Source organism: Falco peregrinus, chromosome 8 (genome assembly GCF_023634155.1).
Source record: "Falco peregrinus isolate bFalPer1 chromosome 8, bFalPer1.pri, whole genome shotgun sequence".
NCBI lineage: Eukaryota > Metazoa > Chordata > Aves > Falconiformes > Falconidae > Falco > Falco peregrinus.
In genome coordinates this window covers 47,496,891-47,522,432 of record NC_073728.1, presented here as the reverse complement: position 1 = coordinate 47,522,432, position 25,542 = coordinate 47,496,891, and the positions used below count along the sequence as shown (strand labels likewise).

At 39.3% G+C, this 25,542-nt stretch overlaps 1 protein-coding gene across 1 annotated transcript in view; it reads left to right on the top strand.

The window, feature by feature from the left end:
• The window catches only part of RANBP17 (RAN binding protein 17), a 160,933-nt gene that overhangs the window by 101,417 nt on the left and 33,974 nt on the right, over positions 1-25,542 (top strand). Inside the window, exons 19-22 of the mRNA XM_055811925.1 lie at positions 1,801-1,904; positions 8,067-8,155; positions 14,415-14,522; positions 16,943-17,025. Of these exons, the coding sequence (XP_055667900.1) occupies positions 1,801-1,904; positions 8,067-8,155; positions 14,415-14,522; positions 16,943-17,025 (384 nt within the window). The remainder of the gene's footprint in view (positions 1-1,800; positions 1,905-8,066; positions 8,156-14,414; positions 14,523-16,942; positions 17,026-25,542) is intronic.

Sequence of the window (25,542 nt, the reverse complement as noted above, 5' to 3'; positions counted from 1 at the left end):
TGGCAAGGAAGGAGAGAGAAACAAAACACTGCATGAGTAGTCTGGGGCCACAAGGGTCCAGAAATGACAAAAAAACCAGAGTGACTCTGGTTGAAAGGAGCAGAGAGAAGATGGCAAAGGAGACAAGCCAAGATGGACAGGATGGATCTTCCCGAAGTTCACCAGCTGCCACGGCTGGCAGCAGCAGCACTGCAGTCTCATGCAGAGCGCCTGGCCCTCTGCGCCTCTGCTGCGGGTGTGGGGTGCCGGTCGTGGGCTTGGGTCAGTCCTTTGCTAGTTTCAGAAAGTTCTGGAGCACAGGTTGTGATTCGAAGGCTTTGCTACTCTGGCTGGCCAGTGCAGTAGCAGAAAGTTATTGAAAGTATTTCCTTTGCTTTTAAAAAAAACCCTGGAAGATGGGCAGGAAAGCCCTGTGCTAAAGGGAAGCAGCGGAGGTCACAAAGGCAAGCGCTGGGAACTGAGGAGGTGCCGTAGGTGGGATTGCCTCTGCAGCTTGCCTTTCCTCTCCAGTGTAAATATTTGCATTGATATGAGGCAGTTTTAATTGCAGGATCACAATTATTTCTCGGAAGATATTTGCCTCTTTCAGTACGGAAGATGTCATCCTTGCTTAATGAGAAGCTACTGAGTATTTGGATTTTATTACTTAATTTTTTTTTTGCTGTGTCCCTATCTGGATTTATGTGTTAGTCCACGCTTTGCTCTCTGTTGTGACTGGTTTTTCCTTCCTGGCTTTTCTTCTTCTTGGCCTTTCCTGTCATTCTTACTGTTGTGCTGGGGTAAGCGATTTGGTCCTCACAGCATCTCTAGAGCTAAGGGGTTGGGCTGGTGCCCCTTTTACAGATGGGCGTCTGAGATGTAGAAACTAAACTGCAAAGCTCACAGTAGCTTTGCGCAACCAATTTGACACACAAAAGACTCTTCCGAAGTTCAATTGCAACTTAGTTTGCCAGACTTTGCTGATGAAGAGAGAAGCCCTATAGCAAAGAACTCTTTAAAGAACATAAATTAAATTCCTACTCTGAATTACTCTCAAGGGGACTCTGAGTGCGAGAGGCAAGCTACCCTCATTAGGGGCCTAAAGGTAAGTAGTGTGAGTATGAATCCTCATGCAAATTGCCATTTCTAAAAAGTTGCTGTTCATAGTTACTTGTTCAGCGTCACGACGAACCAAAAACCAATCCAGGCTTCCAGGCTATCTTTCAGCTGTCTAACCAAGGCAATGTCTTTTTTCCCTGCCCACATCTTGTTTCTTTTACTCTAAATTCACACCTTCTGAAACAAACAAGGCAATAGAGTCACGTAAATAACCCCAACACAGTCCAGTTTTAATTTTCATGGCAGCTTCATTCTGTATACTAAATAGGTAGGAGGGAAAAAAAATAGGATTCAATCCTAAAAGATTGTGATTTAAACATCATACTACAAAGTACACGTTTGAAAAGGGTGTAATCTGTTGTTGCGGTTTGAAATTTAACGTTTTTGAACTGTTGAGTCTTGACTTGTTTGAATATTCTTCTAGGGTACTGAACAATTGCTGTCAGATTAACAGAGGAAACAGAAATATGAAATGCGGAGACGTGCTGATCTCAGATACAAGTTGTTTGTGGTCAACAATTTGTCTTTGTGGTGATAGCTCAGTAAAAATATATCAAACCTCAAGTTTTTGTTCCTGTAGGTCATATGAAAGTTCCCATGATGTCGGTGAGATTTTTCTATGAAAGCCTAGGAGGCCGACCCTTCCAACGACAGTGTGAATGTGATGCTTTTGCTGTTTTGTTTTGATTTCTTTTCCTGTAGGTGAAGACGAGGATGAGTTTGAGAATTTCATGCTTCCCCTCACAGTTTCGTTTGAAAGTGTGACTCAGATATTCAACAGTAGTTTTGAACAAGAAGAAGCAAAGGTAGGTTTATTTCAATTGTAGGGAAAGAAATTATTGATGGGAGATAGCGGGGCAAGCGTTTAGATACAAGCTGTCTTCTTTTCTGGCTGTCTCTTGGCATGTATATACCTGTATACTTGTATGTATATTTATACCTGTATACATTATATGTGTATTTGGAATGCAGACGTAGAGATACAAAGGCTACGAATGGCTGTCTTCCTAAATAAACTCTTTACAAAGATTTTCCTAAAAGCCTTGGGATTTTTCAGTGCTTTGCAGATGAAGTGACCACATGTGAGCCCCATTTATAATCGAAGGGACAAATCTGGTTTCAGTGCTAGCTTACCTGTGTCACATGTCTAATGTTCACCCTTGACATGCAAGTATCCTGTTTGTGTGTATTAACATATTTATTTGGGGGTGTGAGGAGACATACTGTAACACACTAGATAAAACACTGCTGCTTCAAAGTATTTTTTCAAAGAAGAATTTATTATATAAATCAAGACTTTATTAAATGGCTGGGCATATATGTATAAATAGGAACTGGTCTTGAAGTATTGCACCCTTAAACTGAACAAAGTGATTAGGATAACTGATAGCTAAATAAGGTTTTTATGTGCCTGTGGGAGCCATATTAGGATTGATTTGACAAGTCAGTTCAGCTGTGGCAACAGTCATAATATCTAACACAACATTATGTTTTATTAGTAAAATCCTTAAGTGTAGCAAGCTGTTTGTGTCAAAACAACAGTATATTTTAGGGAAGAAAAAGACTTGCTGGATAGAAGCTGCATCATCAGGAATGATAATACATGAGGGCACTCTTGCATTAAAGAGATCCCTTCTACTGTCACTGAATAAATAGTTAACAATGCACACTGGAGTGCTGGCTGCAGCCACGCAGGGCGGTTCTGAAGAAACCCCCAACAGTAATTTTTAATTCACTGTTTTAAAATATGATGGAAACTTAAAAGACTACATCATCGTATTTACCCACTTTCTTTCCTAAGAAAATAAGCAGATATGCTAGAAATATTTAGTAATTAATTGGTCTGCACTGCATCTGTGACATTGCCAGGAGATGCACAGTTCACAGTAATCGCTTGAATTGACGGAGTATTTTTAAAAAAATAGTACTTGGGGTTATTTCAACAATTATTTAATTCTAGCTTCTTCATTTGTTGTTGCTTTATGTATTTAATTTTAATAACTTTTCATTTAAAAATAGATGCAGTTCATCTATCTTGGATTAATCTCTGATATTTTTCAAGTTATAAATCCGAAAAACTGGAACGAGAGGTCACTGGATAGCGTTATCCTTTCTGTAGGAAACTGTTAATCTCATGTGAGGGTTCAGGTTATTAAAATAATTTTGCCATTGTCCTGTCTGGTTTGCTTGCAACTGTCTTAGTAGAGAAATTTTAATGGAGTGCCAGTGATATATTCCTAAACTAGCAAGTTCTTAACGACCCTGGAAAGTGACTGCTTGATTACACTTTAACGGTATTTGCAAATAAAATCACAAGTAATTAAGGGGAAATCTCCAGGCTTTTGAGCAAGTTTGATGCATGATAACTGCCTGATTCAGCTTCATCTAGAGTAATGCTGTGTAGACAAGAGCTACTGAGATCAATAGCAACATAATGATAGTGGCAGAATTAAGTGAGTAACCTGAGAACTGTGTCTTCAAAATGCATGCAGCTGCCACAAGCCAGGGCCACACAGTGCACTCCATGCTTCCGTCCTAAATGTTCATCAAAAGACGCCCTGCAGGAAAATGGAGTTAGATGCTCTTTATTGCTGATCGTGTCTCTTGCCACATTTATCAGGGAAATTGGATTAGCAGTTGGCAGCTGCAGGTAGACAAGGTTCTGCAGTGATTAAATATGCAGCTTGGCTGCATTTGTTGTGACAGACCTTTAGTAAATTCTACTGTAAGCACCATCTGTCTAATTTGTATAAAGAAAACTTGGTGCTTTAAGCTACTGATAAAGAACTAAATCTGTTGCTATATCATAAACAAAACTTTTGCTCTAAATTCTCTTAAACGTAATTTATTAGGTTAAAGCTATTTTTCTATCATGATGAATAAATAATACATGCAAAAGCGCTTTCAGGTACTTCATTTTGCAAGTACTGAAAACAAAAACAGTTCAGTTCTTCAATAAAATGCTTAGTATTCCAATCCGCAGGGAGATGACACTGTTAAAATATCACTATGAAAATGGTCCAGGACTGCCAAATTCATTTAATTTGTGGTTTTTACTAGGACTCTCTAACTGGCTAGGGTTTGGGGTTTTGTTGGTTTTTAATATTTCTGAAAAACATCCTTGAAAAACAGTTGCAACAAGGGAGCTCTTTCTTTTTAAAATACATTTGTAATCATTACATCTGCATACAAAACGTACGTTTAGGTTTCTTTTCCAGGGAGATCAAATATAATTGAAGATGGCTTAAGTAATTATGTGCTTTGCTTTCCTTTTTTTTCTTCTTCCTTTTTTTTTTTTCCTTCCTACTTCCTTCATGTTTTTATATTAATAGGGAAAATGTCCAGTATTAAAACAGTGGCTGATTTTCTCCTAAGAATTTCAGGGGTTTTCTTGCCAATCCGGTGAAGTACTATATCAGCCGGGTAGCCGGAATCTCAGTAGCACTTTGTTTATAGTTGTGACATCATCAGATTTGCTAGAAACGCAGGGAAAAAAAAAAAAGGATCTGAGGAAAAAGCAGTTAAATAGCAACATGCTATCTTTAGCTGGTTTGTAGAAACTCCATGCTGTTAAATTATTTAAAATCCTTGATTTTCAGCTTGCACACATTAAAAGTTTTCACACTAAGTGCCAAATGTTGCAAACAGCACTTTAACAGAATGATTTTGCTTTGATCCCTGTAGCAGTTCCTGAATAATTTATCACAGGTTATTGCCTTAATTCTGGAGAGGGATAGAGCAATAAAGGCAGATGAAAACACTCCAGTTGAAACACCTTGGGGCCTGCTCATTCCTCTGACACGGCTCTTTTGTTGGAACTATTTAGAGGTTATTAAGACGTGTCTCCAGAATTAAGAGTATGCTGTAAGGATGAAGACAGCCATCTTAATTCTAAAGACAAAGCGCAATGACCCTTCACCTTTTTTTTCCTTTGTTGTTATTATATAGTAGAATTATGAGGGTAATATTATAGCTGCACCCAGTAGTGCCACTATAGTTAAGGGTCTGTCAGACTTTCCATTACAAGCCCCGTTTTGGGGGTGGGTGGCTTGAGTAGTCTCGTCTGTTTTAAATTGCGTTAGTCAGACACTTGGCACGTGTTGGCAAGTCACAGGGTTTTTTTCTGTGAATATCTAAATCTTCAGCTCCTTTCCATTGAAAAAATCTTCTTCTGGACTTTGAAACCAAATACTTGAATTTATTTTTAAAATGGCTTTGTTTTAATTAATCGTAAACAAACCTGTCACTGACAATCAGGGAAGAATATTTCGTAACCGAAATTTGAACAAAATTGTTCCAGGAACAAGAAGAGCTATCCATAAACCCACATACTGCTGACAAGCTCCTCTTGCTATGCCTCTTGTATTTACTCTTCTTCACTTCTCATCTTGCTCGTTGTGCTGGTGGTGTTATTTACTGTCACTTTGCCCCAGCCGTGGCTGGTGTTCAGTCGTGAATGAAGCAGTAGCTTCATGTATTCTTCAAATTACTCTGCAAAGTTTGCAAGGCACTTTGAATCCCACAGGATGACGGACAAAAAGTGGATGTATAAGTGGATAATGTTGTTTGGCATTAATAAATGTTATGCACCTAAGTGCTATTTGGAAATTCATAATGGACTAAAACTAGACTGTCTTGGGATTTTAGGGTTTGCCGCCCGGGGAGGTCTTACTAAATGTGACTTAAACAAGAATGGAATTTAGGGTGACTTTTGCTCCTGTTAGAGTTTGAAGGTATTTTTGCCAGTGACTTAAATGGATTAGGATTCTGTAGGCTGTTATAGAGGCTGCTCGGACATTGCCAACTGTAGGCAGTGTTATTTTATAAAGTTGAGTTCCAATGGATAGTATCTGAACATGGAGTTCGCTGGGATTTGCCAGGATATGGTGCATTGTAGATTGAGGTCATTTATTAAGAATAGCATGGTTAATGGTATGGCCTGTTTAATAACAGTACCTAAATTTAAAGAATAGAAACTTGAGAAATGTAGTTTATGTAGCAGTTGTTCAACTTTCTTTACAATTCAAGGTCAAATGGCATCTGAAATTGCCTGGTGTTTGTGTAGGTTTCCAGAAATCTGAGACCATAGTTTAAAGAAAGTTGCACGTCTGCTTTTATTAATAGTTTTTAAAGTCTCGCAGCCAAACTGTTTCTTAAATATATTTGCGAAAGAGTGTTTTCTTCTAACCAGTTGTTTTTATAAAGACAGAATAAGCACGGTAGAGGAATATGGGTTTGGCTGGTTGTCTTTTTCTGATCCATGTTTAGAGACCCCAGTAAGACGGTGAGCTCTTTCTCTCCAGGCGCCTCCTCAAACAAAGGCAAGTTCACGCTTTGCCAGGGGCTGTAGCTTCCCTTCTTCCCAGTTCCAGCCTTTCCTTTGTGCAGTCTTGCTTGTCCCCTTCTTTGTGGCTAGCGTGGGCAAGGGAACCAAAATCAATGTATGCCCTCAGAAAGAAGCACAGAGTGTGGCTGCCAGGTTGTTAACATTCTTTATGTTTTGGCCACCATGCCTGCTAAAGAGTTATTTTTTTCTGTGGGCAAAACAGCACTCAAAGTATGAAAATACAGATGGATACAAAGATAAAGTTACAATTTTATATTGCATCTTCTCAGTATTGAACACTTCCTCTCTAGTGATTTCAGAGTCCCATTAAAGTTAATGAGAGTTGAGACCTCTGAGCATCTTGCAAGTTCAGGCCATTTCAATGCACAACAGAAAGGAAATGCAAATATTAAAATACTCTTAGCAACCTCACCAGTGTTTTGTAGAGAACTCAATTTATCCTTGGATAAATCTATGTGCGTGCCATCCAAGTCAGTTGGACTAATGGGTCTGTATACGAGGAGTAGAAATTAGCCCTTGTGTAAGATGACATTTAGCAGTTTAACAAGGCATCAGCTGTAATTTGCTCTTTATGTGATCAGTTAAAACTAATATGTGAGTCTTATCTTTTGTTATTTCGCAACACTATAAATATTACAGCGTGAGCACCAAGTGGTACATTATTGAAAACTCTGGTTTTAAAGCAAGAACTCCTTACTGGGTTTTTTTGCCATGCTTCTATGATTATTTTTTTTACCAGACTCTGCAGTACTATGGTCTTTTTTTTTTTTTTTTTTTTGGGGGGGGGGGGGGAGTGGGGGGGAGTGCAAACCCCACCTGCAACACACGGATAAAATTTATAAAAACTACTTAATTGTCAAAAAGAATATTTATGTCTTAAGTAAACTGAAAAGTTTGTTTATATTGTTAAAATATTTTTCATTCCCTAGTATTTCATATTGATGTCTATTAATTATCCTGAAAACATCCCTTTAGTAGGGGCTAATTATCTATGCACAAAATGTCTGGATTTGAGCTAGAAGGATTCTGAAGCCACACTTCAGCCATTAAAGGGGAAAAAAATCACATCTCAGAACCAACTTTAATACAGATAGATTTGTGTGGTCTTCTGTAAATAAAAAAGTCACTTTTTGAAGAAACCTAACTCGGAAAATTACTTTAAAAAAAAAAAGATATGTTAAAATAACAAAACAACATACAGGAGGAATCTCAGTGCAACCTTAATTATAGCTTGTTATGAGTATCAGTTAGTCTTACACCTCATTCAAAATATTACATGCTTAAATTAACGTTTTATTGTTATTATTACTGTAAATATATTAATACAGGAAGCACTTGTAAACTTTAATACTAGTGTTCATATATTATGTTTTAATTTGCATTGTTCATTAGGATAGCATATCGAATAATCAAAAGCATTTTGCTAGTGTTTCACTACAGTACTTGTGGAAATCTTGTTTGTTAAAAGAATCTTTTACGGTTTTTATAAAAAAAAAGATTTGAGCGATTCATTTAAACTAATGAATCAAAATCAGATATGTGGTCATTATTGGCTGATTATTACTCCATCTGCTCTGTGCTAACGTGAAAATCAATTACTGTGTCTCTTTCCCACTGACAGCGTATGTTGATCGGGCTGGCAAGGGATCTTCGAGGGATTGCCTTTGCACTAAACACAAAGACCAGCTACACCATGCTGTTTGACTGGATGTATCCTTATTACACTGTGACAATACCAGCTCTGTGCACAGAGGGATACCAGGCCCCTTGCATTAGTTTAATAGTATGGCACAGTGGGGAAGAGGAAACAAAGCTAAATGAACTAATGTGTAATCAGCTAAAATTACAGCACAATGGCAACCATGCAGTTAACTGGGAAAGACCACAGAGAGGTCACTTTTTTGTTGTGTCACACTACTAATCTAGAAAACATATCCAAGTGGGTTTCTTCCCTCCGTAAATCCCTCATGTTTTCCTTCTAAAAAAAACACTGTGTCTGTAACTCCAAACACGATGTACCTACATTTGGTTTAACATCAAAAGTGCTTAAAAAAATACTATACAAGTGCTATCTGGGGAGATTCCTCTCTGTGGTATGAATCATGTCTTTAATTTAGTCAGTTACTTTCTGTTTATGTCAACTCTATTAATATCACAATACCTGCAGTCTTCTTGATCCAGAAGAAAACGGAAATCTGAAAACAAAATCAAAATCTTTAGATTGTCGTTTTCCTCAATATATAACAATAATGGAAGTCTATTTCCTTTAAATATTGTGTGCATTTTAATGCCAACAACTACAATAATACTCGTGGGTGTTTTCTTAATACTATGGAGAAATGTTTTATATTTTTATAAATACAGTAACTGTAATTCTCTCTTCAGGCACACAGTCGTATTAGTAACAAACTGCTGAAATACACAGTGAAGTAACTATGAAAATATTTCTTTTCTAATTTAGATCTCACAAAGCTATGGAAGTTAATTACGTATTTGTTTATTTTATGGACAGGAAAAATTGCATTCAAGTATAATTACGTGCTTTACTAGAAATCGAGCTTTTAAAAATATTTTTATTTTAAGTAAATAATGAGACCCCACTGTTCACTAATAATCTTCCTGGTTAAGAAGGAGGAACGCATGAATGTAGAACTGGAGCTGGGAAATCAGCCTTTAAGGACGGAGAGGCTGCACAGCAGAGCCTGCTGTGGTCTGGCAGGCGTCCTTGTCCGGTGGGTATTAGAAGCCTGATGACCGTTCAGATAAGCCTTGTTTAAGACCCTCACAAGCCCGCAGTGATTCTGCCTATGTGCAGGCTCAGCTTGCAAAAAGTAAGTCTGAAATATAAAGCAGCGTAATCTTTATTTCTCTTAAAATCAGTGGAAGGCATCCTTTAATTTCAGTTTTAGAGGAATGGAGAAGAGAGGAGGGAAAAAAAGGGGCGGGGGGGGGGGGGGGGGGGGGGCGAGGAATAAATCACAAACTACTGAAGCCAGACTGTGAATTAGCATCTCATTTTCTAGTGGGCACCATTGGGTACATTTAACTTCATTAGCACTGTTTGTGCTTGTGTTACCCTAAAACTTATTAATAAAATCAGGAAGATGTGCAGAAGCAGGTCAGTGCTGCTTTCATTTCAAATTCTTTTTACTTTGTTTTTTCTAGTACAGCATGTGTATCATGCTCTTCTCCTGTGCAGAACTGCAAATCTCCAGTTGCAGGAGGAGGGATTTACCTCCTCTCCATGTGAAAGAAATGGATTCATCCATCGAGATTTTTTTTTTTATTCAAGGATCCAGGATATGTAATCCTCAGGACCCCTTCCTGATTTTTTTTTATTTATTCCTTGCATTTTATTAATTAAGTTTATTTCAGATAAATAAAAACAGCCTCCAACTTTTTGATTTCATTTTTCTGTATTAACGAGAAAGACAGATTGAAATACAGCTTTGTGGGGAGTTAAAGCTCAGGCCTTCTCAGTTTCTTTTCCTTTGCACAGGTTCAAAATGGTTTTTCTTCCTCACCTTTGGCTGTAAAGGATAAGTGCCTGCTTCTGTTCAGTGGATCGTACCTCATTTGGCTGAGTCCAGCTTCATCCCATTATTGATCCAAAGCATTATGGCAGAATAAGCTGCTATTATCACAGCTCTTAGTTACTGTGTATAAATAACAGAAAAGTAAACGGAGGAGAATGGAGGGTCAGATGCCAGTTTTATCATACAAAGTTTCAGTATCCTTTGATTAACATATTTCTTTTGTAGTTTCACAAATATGTCACAAGAAAATGGCTTTGATAGCAAAGAAAAGCTGTTTTTCAAACAGACTTTATTCTGTCTGAAGACCTGGTATTGCAGTATTGAAAATGGCAAATACAGAACTTTAGCCAAAATAAATCTGATTTAGTTGCATTCGTTCAATAAATAAGAAGTACAAAAAGACAAGGGATAAAAGGCTAAGCTTCTAATATACCATAAGGTGATGTTTATTCTGTATGGAAGATGGTCAGAAATAGTCACTTGTAAATCTTTGGCAGGCGAGTATGTTGATAAACTCTTCAGGGGATTGCAGGAAATATTTTGGGTCTGAGCCCTGTCCGTAACTAAACAAATTACACCCGGTATCTCTCACCTGAGGGTTGGGATTTCCTGATCGCAGCATTTAGGATTGGAGTTTTGTCCAGTAGATGGCAAAAATGAGCAGAAATCATTTCTTTTCAGTCCTTTCGGTCTGGGGAGGGGGGAGGCAGGGAGGCACGGGGGACACCGTTCTATCTTGTATTTTACCGTTACGATGTTATTTACGAGTTAGTCGGATGATGGTTTAGAGGTGAATCGTCAGGTATGCAGAAGCTGGGCTAGATTGCCAAACAGGGTTGTTCTGTAGCCGGCTTGCTTATACTAATTGAGTTTCTCTAGCAAATCAGGCTCCTTGGAAAAAGGCCAAAGGCTTTTCATAATTGTATTGACAAGAAAATGAATATGATAAATGGTGTTCATTCAGCTGAGACAAGATTTATAGTTTTCCTCTGGCAAGGGATGAAGAGAAAATACTTATAATAATAGTAAAATTTGTTTTAAAGTTGTATTAGGTGATCTCTCAAAAGACTTCATTAAAATATTTCCAACTATTTTAAGCAGCTTCAGGTGTCAAGCATAGCACCTTCCCAAAGTGTCCGGTAATGAAAGGCAAAGAAAAACATCACGCAAACCAACCAACCAACCAAAACAAAACAAAAAAAACCCACAACACCAAAACCCTAGATATGAAAGTCATTTATTCTTCCTGAAATATTGATATGTCAAGCTGTCAATGATGATTCCAGTACCACAGCTTTGGAAAGTTTATTTGTCTTTTGTATTCATAACATGCGGTCGCTGTAATTTGTAGGTCAGTCCTGAACATGCAGGTGTGGCCTGAAAAAACCCGCACAGCAATCTGAGAGGGTGAAAACCTGCTTTTAACAGTGATGATTCTCCTTACATATTTCATTCTGCTATTTACTCCCAGTCTGCCTGGATAGGATGTTGAACATTTAATCTGTTTTCTTCCATACTAATATCAGACTGTAGTCTAAGGTCCTTGGTCTCGCAGTCAGATACGTCCATGGAAATTCAATTGTGAGTTCAGGGTAATATCCACTTTTTTGTTACTTTCATTTAGTGTTTCTTACAGTTAGGTGGTAACCCATAGGCAATTTCTTCCTATGTTCCTCCCAGTTGATTCTCGGTATTTAATGACTTCTCTTGTCTGTAAAAAAGTTTGCAATAAGAAAATGTGTTCCAAGAATTAAATTATTAGGTTGACTCAGAGTTGCAGTCAGCTAGATAGCACACAATATATACATGTGTGTGCGTGAAATCACTGCCCATATAAAAATATCTATGTGTATAGGTACATAGACACTAAGTTTATAGAAAAGTGAACTGCCATTGAGATGTTTTATCTCATGTTCATCTAAAAGTTGCAGTTGACCTAGGTGTTGGGATGTCTGATCCTATGCTGCTTCAGATGTGGATCACAGGAACAAGCAAAACAATCTTTCCACCAGACTACCATTGTTACATAGCCATCCAAATTTGCATCGCATTTCTTAACAAAATAAAACCACGTGCAGCAACAAGATGGCTTGTTCAGAATTAGTCTGTTTTTTAAGAACTGAATTCTTAAGTTTGTACGTTTTAAGGATTCAGGATTAGGTACAAACTTGAAAAGCCAAACAGATTGAAGTTTTACCAGAGAAGACGAGAACGTAATTTCTCGTGAAACAAGGCTACCAGATCAGTAACCTGTTTGTAACAGCAGTTGTTGCCGGTTGCATTTATTCGAACCTCAGAATCATTTTTTGCAGTTTGAATTCCTTTGAGCTTGAACTGACTGGTCAGGTTAAGTTCATGACTTAGCCAGATTCCTTGAAGCTTATGGTTAAAACCTCTTAAAAATAATATTCTGTTTAAAAACAGTTCATTCCACTTCATTGGATTTGTAAAGGAAATAATAAATTGCCGAAGCCTTTCTGTTGACACTAGCTTTTGTAAAATTTGACTGTAGTTTCCAGTCTTTCCATGTCAATGAATATGGACTCGATGCTTAAGTTTTTGAATTAAAGTAGCTAATCATAGTGGATGTATTAGCAGCCTTTGATACTGCTGACTTATGTTTTATTTGTGGGGTTTGGCTGTCAAGGTACTTTATGCTATGAAATCTGAAAAAGCTGGTTGTTTTCTACGCCATGAAGTTCCGCAGTGGGGCTTTGCCAGCACTGCACCGTCTCCCTTCTGTGTACACAGGGCCACTAGGGAGGCGAAGGAAGAGGCGCGACTTGGGAGAATTAATAGCACAGCTCAGTTCTGTACCTTACATGACATCTGCTGCATCTTGAGATTAGTGACCATCCTCTGTTGAGAGTGAGCTGTACTGGAAGTCCACCTCAGAAAAAACGGAACTGGCATTAGTGAATTTTTACAGGTGTGAGAAGGCATGGCTCATTTATGCCCTTTGAGGATAACTTAGGCAAGTGAGATTCAAATTAAAATCCCAGTGTGTTACTGGATAACTCTCCGTGGCATGTTTAACTCTAGTTTGTTTGATTTAAAATGTAAAGAACCCCACGAAGTATTGAGAAGTAAGGGTCTAAAGGTATATCTAACGTGTCAGCCTCTTCTGCTATCTATAGTTTACGCCTGTGGTGCCTCAAGCAGCTGGCAGCAAAAATGCACGGGTCTTTAGGTGCCTCAGACGGCCAGCAGTAGCCAGAACGCCTCCCATCTGTCTGTGCCACGGTCATTCAGCAGCAGCGCTGGCTGACGGCTCCAGCCTGCACCAGAAGAGCTGTATCGAACCGAGACATGACTCTGTCTGCACATCCTAGAAGCATGTGAACGTTTATGTATTTCAGACTTTTATTTCAGAATCCCATGTTGAGCGCTTGGCCTGTGTTCTGCTTCTGGAGGTTCACAATAGCTGCCTGTATCGCCTGAACAGGCAGTAGCATTTTCCTCAGAACAGCCGCTGGGTCTTCTGTGGTTAAATAACGCAGAACTATATGACATGCTACAAAGTTAAAAATGACAAATAAGTTGATTATTCAACAAAACTATTGACTAGATTAGCTAGATCATGTTATAATAGCAAATTGTACAGTTAAAATCTCTTGGTTCAGTATTAAAAAGAAAAAAAAGTTTTTCTTTGCCTGTCAGGCTGTGCAACCTCATTTCCATTTACCTGCATTCTTACCCAAAAAAGCTTCTTTTTCAGCATGTTGAGAAGACATGGGGTCAGTGTTGTATCAAGTCGTTGCATAAAATATTTTGATAGGGCCAGTAACTCGTGACTTTTTTTGTAAGTTACATTTTACACTCTACTAAACATACTTTTTTTGTGTGGCATCCTTTGAAATCCTGGTTTAAAAGAACAGATACCTCTTGGGTGCTCTCCTGAAAGAGTTCTTAGATACCAGACTTCGCTGAGCTTCCCATCCCCCCCACGGCTGGGCTGAGTTCTCTTTGTGAATGCTCTGGAAAGAACTTCATACAATCAAATTGTTCCCAACCATTTATATAGCAAATGTATGTGAGGTGGCACTGAAATTTGGGGCCCGGGATTTGCTAATATGTAAATTTGTGTTGTTTTTATACTAAACTGCCATTTGTGACTTATGCCATTCATTAAAAATTCAAGTGCATTTTATATATGTACGTACAGGTTAGCTTTGCATATACAAACGGCTTTCCTTTTCCTTCATTACAGCTCCGGTATATTAACTATTTCCCATTTAACCATTAATATTTCCAAAGGATTTAGTCTTCTAAGGGGAGACTTGCTCAAATGTGTAGGTTCTGGCAGTGCCTCTGTCAGAGTGCAGCCGAGGTCTGCCGGGCCCACCCGCCTGGTGCTGTAGTTTGGTTTTTTAGTGGAGTTGTTTTACAAGCCGTTATGCTATCGGTATGCTCTTTAACTCCGCTTGGTGAAGCTACCCTGCGTACATTGCTGTGCTGCAACGAGCTGTTGAGCTGTGGTACCGTGAACCGGCGTGTACAACCCCTATCTTGAAGCTGATGGCAGAATTCATGCAAAACAGGTAAAAAGCACGTGAAAATTAGATACATGATGAAGATTGCGATGGTATGCATTCTCTGTTCCATCTTTACATTTGGCTTACCCTCGGGATGTCTGCCTTTGACGTTAATACTGCTACTTTTGTGGTTTGGAGCAAAATCCGCCAGCAGAACTGAGCTTTCAGCGTCACTGTATTGTTTTACCAAAATGGTAGATGTTACAAAATCAGCTGGTAAGGATTAATTACAGGAATATATACGAGAGACTACCATGATTTTATATTCAGTGTTAGTGGAAGTGTGTGCTTTAACCAGGAATAAACACTGCCTCCGTAATTAAATACCGGAAAATTGTCTGCTGTCAAGATTTGCTGCAGGCTGAGTTTTTGCCTTAAGCCAAGCAGCATACGTATGTGCCTGTAAAACCACAACTCCCTTCACAGTTTCTTTTGCAGCTCAACTCTTCCAGCCAAAATAGGAAAGAATGGTGTCTAATACAGCAATATTTATAATCAGCGTGTAGGTAACTTCTCCCACGTCTAAAATCTTCTCTGTGGGCTAACCCAGAAAGGCTTCGGCATGGTTCTGGGACGTGATTTCAGTACTTTACATTGTAGTAGTTAAATGAAATTCCTCTTTTACCACATGTAACAGAACAGTTTATTTGGGGAAATTATCATTACACTTGGAAATACCTAGTGTACTCCCAAAAGGAAAAGAAAATATTTTTTCAAAGGAAAAAGTTAAAGTCTCTGTGCTGGGTATCTCTGTGACCAAAGTAATGAGAGTTTTCAGCAAAGAAGTATGTGTTCTCATCATTTCTCACTTTGCCTTGCAAATCAAACTTCAAAGGAAAAAAGCTGAAATATTTGATATTTGAAAAAAATACATAGTTTAATCTAGGGACAGGAAATTGTTGCCTTAAAGTTCAGAGCTGGCTGGTGCGCATGCTGTGCGCTCAGTCCCTGCATGGCTACGCAAGCCTTAAGGCAGAGTTCGCTCTTCCTTGTTTGTGTTGACTTGCTTGCTGTGACTCCCTCTTTGGTTTGCGTAGGCTAATTATGTCTTTTATCCTGGTAGTAGTATAATAAATTGCTGGAAAGTTTAACTTATTTTTATTCATGACACAGTGCACGAGCAGTATAGTCTGATAGTGCTGCAGATTATTGCAAGGAGGAGGTTGTTAAAGCATAAATGCAGAACTCTAGTAACAGTAAACAAAAGCAAAGAGGAACCAGAACAATAAATCTTATGCAAAAGACAGCTCTTCAGCCTACTTTCCATATTCATGTAACTCTTCTGCCTATTGCTATTCAGAAAATCTGCCTCGTTCCCTTTAGGAAACATCATTGGGGATTTTTTTTTTCACGAGTTGTGTACTGCATTAGCTTTTACAGGTTAGAATGCATTATACAATATACTTTGACATGGTTAAAATATGTTTCAGAGTATCAGATTGTGCATTATGCCACTGTGATACTGAGATGATGTGCTGGTTTTGGGGCTTTTTTTTTCTTTGCCTCTGCCAGCTATTATCATTTTGTGCATATGGAATACACGAATGTTTTATACAAGGCACGTTTTAATCATTTCTAAACACCCAGATTTACTCCAGAGTTTGGAGCAAAGGGCTCTGCAGACAGGGGCTCAGACAGCAAATCTCGGACTTGCAGCAAAGAAAGATACCTGCTGCTCGCTGTGATAGGGGTGGTACAGGGACTCCACCTTTCATCAAAAGTGGGTGACTGCCACATAGGTCAGCCCAGGGATACTCTGGTTTCACTGCTCAGTGATGGCTCCTTCCCCTTTCAGTCCAAATAAACCCTGAGGGTAAGTTTTGCTAACATTACTTAAAAGCTTAAGACGCACGTTGGAAGTTAACTGTCGGGGCTGAGCTAGGAGGTGGGCTGCTTTGCCGCAAAGGCAGATTGGAAGGATGCAGCAGGGACTGGGGCGACGATGCTGCTGTGCTCCCAGGTCAGGAGCACCGTGGTTCTTGCCGGCTTTGGTGATACCTGTGCGAGGGGGGAGACAGCGGGGTGCAGTCTTCAGGTCTCAGCGTTCATCAAAAGCAAGTTACAGTTGACGCTGGAGAACTGGCCTGTGGTTGCCGCAGGTTTTATGTAGCAGAATAACCAGCAGGGTTGGTTTGTGGAACCTTTGCAGCGTGCTGCTGAGTATCCGCAGGCACAGTTCCGCGCTGGTCACCAGCAGCGGTGTGTGTATTGGCTGATCACCTTTTCTGGTTAAAATTGCTTTGTCTTTGTCATGGGACTGTTTCTTCAGAGGTAACTGAAGGGTGCATCATGGGACTGAAAGCTAGAATGAGTTTATCAAATAACTGTACTTTGTAGTCAGCAGATGGTTTTTTTGTTTTAGGAATGAATCCATTGCATTTTTCTGCTTCGATGACCATCTGAATATTTTTGCTGTTATTTTTTAGATCGCAGCGTTTAAATTTTGATGTATCATCTCCAAATGGAATTCTTCTCTTCAGAGAAGCTAGTAAAATGATTTGTACGTATGGTAGGTACTCATTAATGTTTCCTCTGCAGTGTAATTCTTTGCCTGTCTTGTGATATTAAAATCCTGTTAGTTCATATTGCTGAGCACTGATGGGCTTGCGGAACACGTAGCAGGACTGTAACGTGCCGCAGCCAGTCTCATCCCCGTGTAAGGTGCAGAGCTGACGTGGCAGACCTCATTTACTTTCACAGATCAGGGTTTGTTCATGCCACGTTGTTGCTTGTATTGCTGTTTTAACTTAAGTGCCTGTCTTTTAGCAGCGGTAAATGTATTTCAGCAAAAGTACAAATGCTCGCGAGGTGTTTGATCCAGGCTACTGACTGATAGGTGTGGGTTGATCTGATGTATTCAAATTACATTCCAGCAGTTCCAAAACATAATAGGACCATAACAGCTTTGCCCTAGAGCACTGTTAAAAGTGTTTATAATAAGTTGCTGTATTTTACTACTCCCACTCATGCATGCAGCTGCAACAGGTCTTTGACACCAGCAGGTTTTATTACACTGCACCTAACTGTCGCTTACAATTTCGCTTTCTAAATGTTTCAAAAGGACCATTACCAAGTTTTTGTAGAGCAACCTCATTTGTAGTTTGTATAAGTAGGAACAGCCAGAAATGTCATCCTCCTTTTTGGTGCATCAAATTTGCTGTTACTGCATTCAGGTTGCTTTTGGGGCTCTGGAAATTGCGTGTTACGTGGCTGTCTGTCTAAAAAATCTTCAATGTGATTTTGCATTTGATCTGCAGGGCATGGAAAGAGTATATGCAAAAAGCATAAAGCGTTTACATATGACACAAAAAATTACACCCAAGTAACTCTCAGTCCTTGCAAAATAATGTTTCTGGTTTTTTCAAATACACCATGGAGTAAGCTAGCACATTTTTTCAGCTATGTTCTTTAGCTAATTTGTTAGAACAATTAAGCAAAAGAAAGTTTTCCATGTATGAAAAGATAACAGGTAAACTTTTAGATTTTACTACTCAATTTCTGTCAGCTTTTGTACAATTGCTGTAAGCTTTCTTTTGGTGATTTAAAAAAAAAAATTAAGTAAGGGTAGCCATGATGATGCTTCAGCCCTACTTGTCTAATAGTACCTGATCCATTGCAATTATATTTTCCCTCTAATTTTTTTTATTATTATTATTTCAATCAGACTTTACTATCCTTTCTGTACTTACGAAAAACATACCATGTTATTGGGCATTCATTCGTCTCAGTTGTTGGCATCAATTTTCTAAACCTTGCTGAGTAAGCCACACTAGTTGGTTTCAACCTGCTTTGTTCCTAATTCATGCCTTAAAAAAAAGCAACTGTGTAAAGAAACCTTTTGCTTTCAGTTGCGTGTTTTATGGTGTGTATGTGAATTTCATAAAACCGTAAGCCCTGAAGTCTTGGTAGCTCTGGCACATAAGCACCAAACTACATTTTCTGACTCGTGCTAGAATTTAATTATGCAACGTAAAAGGAAATTTCAGGACCGTGCAGATCTAAGATTTGAAAGTAAGCAGTGGAACCATAGAGCCTGTTGAAGCCTGTGTCCAAGCACCTGTTACCCTCTTTGTAAATTATGTGAAAGATACTGAGGGATGTGTGGCACCTATCTGGAGACGTGTGCCATAGAAAGAAGCGAAATGACACTAAGAGCCTTCTCCCACGCTTCTTTTTCGTGTCTTTCATAACTGCTTTCCTATGGAAGGATAACATTTTGCTTAACACAGCTTTAAGAGGAGAACTGTTCTTAATGTTTTCCTTTAAAATCACCTATCAACTAAAAGTGGAGGAAAAGTGTAGATGTGAGGGAAAGCCATGCAATCTGTGTATGGGGTTGTGGGGGGTTAATTTTGATTTTAAAACACTTTCATATTATTGTCAGTGTCTGAAAGGGTCCCATCGGTGATCTTTCCGCTACGTAGGTGTGACATTTAGAGCAACAGGTTAAGTTTGCTTTTCTGTGGGTGATTGCCAGTATTGATTCCGGGACTGGACTGGCTGCAAAGCCAGCGTGGGAGATCCCCCAGCGCAGCTGGCTGAACGGGCCACTCGGCACGGGGACTGCCAGCCACCCTGGCTCGGCACGGGCACTGACGGGACGTCCTGCATCAGTGCTGCATCAGGTGGGCAGCTGGTCTGAAGTGGTCACTGCCTGTCAGTCTGGGAGGATTTTACTGCCCACTATAAGTATTTCAAGATGCTACAATTAATCAGCTTGGAATAATTGCTGTTAACGTTTTTAGCTTTTATCGCCAATTACTAGTTTATGAGATTTCCATTCCAGTGTACGGAAAGATATAACTCTTCTGGAAATGCATTGTAAGGATTCATTACTTCAGTTGTGTGTGGTCTTTTGAACGTACAAATTCCTATAAAAATATTGATATTAAGGAATTTTGCATTAGTTTCAAATGCATTTCTGAAAATCTTCATAATTGTGCTTTTCTTTAATCTGGAATACTCGATTACTTTTTTTTTTTAAAGTCTTTGTTTTTTAAGCCTATGTACTCCTGGCAGACATCTGGGGAAAAATAAGTAAACCAAGTGATGATCATAACATCCGTTTTGGTGTTCTTGAGCAATGTTTCCAGACCCACATGCTGACAAACTATGCGATTCACTTAAAAGAACGAATGATTTCGTTCCTGAAATGATCCTTGGGCTCGCTTTTCAAGGTTGGTGCTGTACCATTCCTGCAAGTAACTTAAAATTCTGAAAGTAGTTGGGATTCTGACATTCAACATGATTTTATGGCTGAAGCATTAGAGAAAAAAAAATAGAAGACACACAGCAAATGTCAAGAGATGACAACAGGCAGTATATGCTCATTTATCTTACCAAGTCAGCCAAACCTCTTGTATATGCCTGCAGCTTGTAGCGCGCTCCTCAGAGCTGATCAAAAAGACACTTGAAACTCAAGATAGATTTGATTGAAATCTATACTATAATAATTGTCTTTTTAAACTGAGGGAAACACAAAGCCATGACAAGAGACAGAGGGGGGGAAATAGAAGCTAACATCTTTTCCTTTCATCACACTCCTTGTGGGAAGATCCTTCCTTTCAGTCTCTGTTTTGGTGACTCCACTGACCAAGTGGGTTGCCATAAACTCTGCCCAGCCTCCTCTCATCCCTACCAAGTTCTTTCCATCACCTGCAGACCTGGTGGTGTTTGCTCCTCTTGGCAATGCCTGTCTGAACCCCAGGCTCGTTACCTCTCGCCTCTCCTCCTTGCCGTGCCCTTGACCATAGGAGTTTCCTTCCCGTGGCTCAGCAGCTTGCCAGGGAGACCTGGTCCCTCTCCTGCAGGCAGCGTAGCCTAGCCTGGTCGCTTCCCTTTCTTAGAAGAATGTAACATACAAACAATAAATGAAAATATGGCTTAATGGTATTGTACTTCCATGGGTAAGTGAAATTTAAATTTGTTTTCAAACAGGATTTTTCCTTTTTCTCTCTCGCATGTAACAATATACAGGAAATGCTACTAAAAGCATTACTTCCAGATATTTCACCTACACCAAATTCAACACGAAAATTTCCAGCTATGACTTAGGTCCACTGGGAGTCTTCTTGCTATATAAGCCTATAGGTACGTAAAAATGTGATCTGAAATACAAGTCCATCCTGTTAACACTTAGACAAGGAATTAGTGACTGAAGCGAGGTGGCAGCAGGTGGTTCTACTCACCAACATCAGAGCACAGTGCACTGGTGGTTATTGACACAGCATTGGTTTTTCCTAAGCCTGGACTACACTGATCAAAACAGTTCTGGATAACACACAGATATCTTCTGGTGATGAAAATAATCTAGAATTTATATTTGTGGATTTGTTTTCTGCAAACCCTATGCTGCTGTTTGCATGGGAATAACTTTGAAACAAACATTTGGTAACCTAGCATGTTGCTTCCTTTCCATCTTCAATTTTGCCAAAGTTTGTGATGTCCATTTATGTCCAAACAGTACCTCCATTTACTGCCTCGGTGTACTGTCAGGTCTGTGCTTGGGCTAAAAAAAAGAAAAAAAAGAGGGAAGGAAAGGGTAGAACTGTGTTACTGGGTTGTGAGTGTATGTGGGCACTTGCAAGTACAGATGCTGAGATCTCTTCCATTCTAAAGTGTGCACTCCTTTCTTCTCTAGACAAGCATATAGTGATTTCACATGTTTGAGTGCAAAGCAGAAGAAAATCCAAAATACCTCTTTTTAAGATACGCTAAGTATCTTCTGTTGTCTGTGAACAAAATTTAAAGTGTGAATTCTTTGTAGTTTTGAAAATTAGCGCTTCAGTGAGAGTTAAATTCCCCTTAACAGATCCAGCTTTGCAATTAAGGTAGTACTAGCGTGCCCTGTCCTTCTGCTTGTTTATCACTGATGCTGATACAGTGCTGAAGACAATTCTAAGATGTCTTTACAAATGCTATATGTTCAAAAGATGTAAAGCCTGGCGCAGGATGCACTTAGTCAATTATCCTCGTAAGGACTCTGCAGCTGCTTGGCAAGGGGTGTTGTGCCTTGTCCATTATGGCTAGAGCCAGCCTGACTGAGCCAGAGAGAGGTTTAAAATAAACAGCTGAGAGGAGAGAACTGAAAGGAGTTGGACTAGTCCAGTCCGCCATTCCCAATACATTTCACTTTTAATCCTGTATGTACAAGTCTCCTTACTATGTGGTTTTGAACTCCCAGTTGTATCGGAACGATGTTGCAGCCCATCTTGGGACCATCTATTTTTGTTTTGTGGTTTCTTTACATTTTAGTAAACCTCTTCCCTTTCATTATAGGAGACTGACATAAAAATAATATTTTCAATATGCTGGTTTTATTTATCTACATTCTGTCATGATATACTTTGATGTAAGTTTTTAATTTTGCTTCAGCTTTCAGCTGTTGTAGCAGTTACTGCTGAAGGTCAGCGATGAGGTTAGCCACAGTAGCACAAAACAATTTCCTGTTCTCACAGCCCAGGTAGCATTTGGATGTGGATTAAATTTTACCACATTTTCCAGTAGCCAGACACAATTATTTCTAATGAGCTTTAAATTGCTTCCAGAACGTGTATTTCAAAACTTAGTGTGGTAATCCATTCAGTGTCAGCAACTTCATAAGATAACAGTTCTTCAGAATTTTGGTTAAGCAGATTCTGGCTGTATAACAGGTATTTCTGACCAGCAGCGCAGCTGAAGCAGAGTGCTCGCCTGTCGCGCTCGCCATCGGTCTGCGCTCCTCTCTTTGGCGATAGTGGTTCCAGAATATACTGCTCTTCATTACTGACTCCGATTTCCTCATCAGTTTCTTTTGGCAAATTTACCTTGGCGCTATGCATGCTTGCTGTGCTGATTTGAGAGGGTTTATGCAGGTTTTGTTGTGGAAGCTTTAAAGAAACCAGGTTGTGAAGCTTGCTCCCATCTTTATGATTCATGTTTTCCTTTGCGTTTTCTATATATGGCCACTTCTCTATACTGCCCTCACATTCTGGGTGCCTGGGAAACATACATTCAAAACCGTCTTTATGGGGCAGCGGTGAATAATAAAAATAGGAAAGGGGAAGAGGCAAAAACCACTTTTTCCTCTATAAACGTGATAAATTTTCACGACCTTTGTTTCATCTCACCAAAGTCTTTTTTTTATCTTCATCTAATTCACACATGTTAAAACGTGATTTAGTTGTAGTATTATACATTGCGCTTATTGGACTGAAATCTAGAACAAGCCTTGCTCAAATGAAACTCAGCCATAAGGAAATCATTTTTGTATTACAGCTTCTACTGTAAAAGCAATTAAGGAGGAGAACTGAAAGGGAAGCTGCCTGTCCTGACATGCTCCCGCATCTAGGAGGGAGTGAGGGAATGAGCTGTGCCAGGAGCTCTGGTGCATATTGCCTGTGGGATCCTGAGCCACAGTGATGTTATCTTCGGTCAGAGCATCCCAGTTTGTGTTTTTGCTGGCTTTGTATTCCCCCTCTGCATACACATGCTTTTTTCTTCCTGGCCCTTTGTTTATGTACTAAGGAGGCTTTCAGTAATGAAATGCTTAAATCGTCAGCCAAATTCAAGCCCTAATTTCCTATCTAGCAGTTTCACCCAATACCTTTTAAAATCTTGTTCTTCCCCCTGTCAAAATTTTGTATCGCCTCTGAGGCGCAGCGAGTTTTTAATCTTTTTAAGTGACATTGCTGTCAAATGCAGGGCAAAAAGTTGTATCAAAGGAAATTATTGAGAATTTTGAAAGTCGGTATATTTTAAGATAGTGTGATACAATTTCTCCTGCATTAAGAAGAAATTGGTGCAAGCTGGATTTTTTTCATTTGATTTGTATCTCAGTAGTAACACTGAAACTTCACTGATTAGTCTCTGTGGAGTTTTCATTTTGACAGAAGATAGGAATTTCAAACACAATTTTTTAATTCTGCATGTCAAAGGTCACTTTTATGTTGATTTAATGTCTTTAAATTGTTTCTTTTAACAATAGGAGTTGATAAAATTGCGTTTTGGTCCTGCAGTACAGGGATTATAAATGTAAGCATATCCTCAGTAGCTGAGGAGTTGTTCTTGACCTGATTCCAAGTACCTCAGTAAATTAGTTTATGTTCAGTAGTATCCATGGTGTGTAAAAATATTCCCCTGAAGCTCCTGCTAAATGTTACAAGTAGATCATTCTTTTTTTATCTAGTCAGGCATAGCACCGTACTTCATATTTTTTTCAATAACTAATGCTAAAACGCCGGTCTTTGTTCTGGCGCTGCATCCCTTGAATCATAGGCTGATGGCTTGGGGCGCTGGTAACAGGCACCGCGTGGTCTTTCACCTCTGCTCTAATTTGAAATCAGCTGTTCTCACTCTTAGGCCCTTTTAAAATGAGTCCATGAACACAGAACGGTTCTCTGTGGACTCTGGCCACTTGCAGAAGGCAGCTTTTAATCTTGCACTAGACCCAAACTCTTCTCGGTGTTCATTAGAAGCGATAGGTACCAATTCCTCTCCTGCCGCAGTGCCCAGGGTGAGGCAGCACGAGGGGCGGGGTTCGTGCCTTCCCATAGTAAATGCTTCGTGCCGATCAATGGATTGAAGGTTTTAATTAGACACGATTTTTTGGTGAAGTAATAAAAATGATAGAAGATCAGCACTAGTGGATAACTCCTAGCATTCATGTTCCTAGGCTAAGGGATTCCTAGGGTTTTTCCAGCTTCTTTCCTCATCATCCTGTTTTTCCATCGACTTCCAATTAATTTCCATATTAAGTACATAATTGCCTTGTTGACAACTACTAAGCTCTTTCCATCTGTTGTTGCATATTACGCTGAGTGCTTCCAGGACTAAGGGTTGTGCGATGTTGTGCTTAAACAGCTCAGCTGTGAACTCCAGGCTGTTACTTCCTTGGATCCAGAACTTTGCTTATTTCTGAAGCCAGATACATGCTTGTGTTATTAAAGTAGAGATTTTCAGCAGGGAATTTAATCGTGGCAAAGACCAGATGAGGTTAGTTTAGAGCACACTTACCTCTCTATCTTGGTTTTGCCCTAAGAATTATATGCTGTTTGCATGGGGCTTTCAAAAATAGTGTGCGCCTTCCCACTTCATCTGACAGGCAGAATTTTGTATTTCATTTTATTTTTTCCAACAGATTTGAAATTCACTGATCTTCTCAGTAACGAGACTAAGTCTTGTCAAAAAGTTTAATGCTAATGAAGATGACCTGGCTGGGGTATCTTAAATGGGGCGCTGTAGGAAGCTAAAGGGAGTTTAATTTTATGTAAATGTAATTTCTCAGTAATGTAAAGTATTACAGTAATTGAATATCCAGGTACACTAGAAGACATTCTTCTTTTTCTGCAGTGTGTTACTTTTCAAAGAGGATCTTTTGGATACCGGTCATTTTTAGTATAGCAGAGATTTAACACTGTTTGGGATTGATTTCTGCGCAGTAGCAGTCACTGGGATGCTGTCCCCTTCCCCAGTTACACTGTGCTCCCCAGTTACAGCAGCGTTGAGGGAATAGAGGTGTTCATATGACCATTTACAGTATCAAAACCATTTTGTGTCTTCATTCATAAAATAATATTTTTTCTTTAATTAAGAGGACTTGATTTTCATGTAAGTGACCATCTTTCCTAGCTAAATGTTTGATTCTTCTTCTCCCTTCCATAATTCTAGTGATGCCTTTCTGGCTTCTTACAGACCCTGGTCACTTCTAAGCAACGCCTGATCATACTCGCAGTCTTTTTTTGAAAATCTGCTTTTCCTTTACAACTTGATGGATAAATTGCCTTGTACTTGCTAAAAGTGGTGAGCAACATTAATGTTTTAAACTGTAACTTAGGCCTTTCCATCTTTGCATCGAATGATACCCCATGGGTGATGCTTTGATGGGTTGGGTGTTTAGAAACAAGGTTTTTCCCCTCATTGTTCTAATTATATGATGTAAATTCCTCATTGTCAGTAATCAGTAGCATTAAGAGAAAGAATTAAAAGAAGGCAGGTGTATGATTTGCAGGTGGAAATTTGCATGGGTGGAAAAGAGAGCTATGTAGAG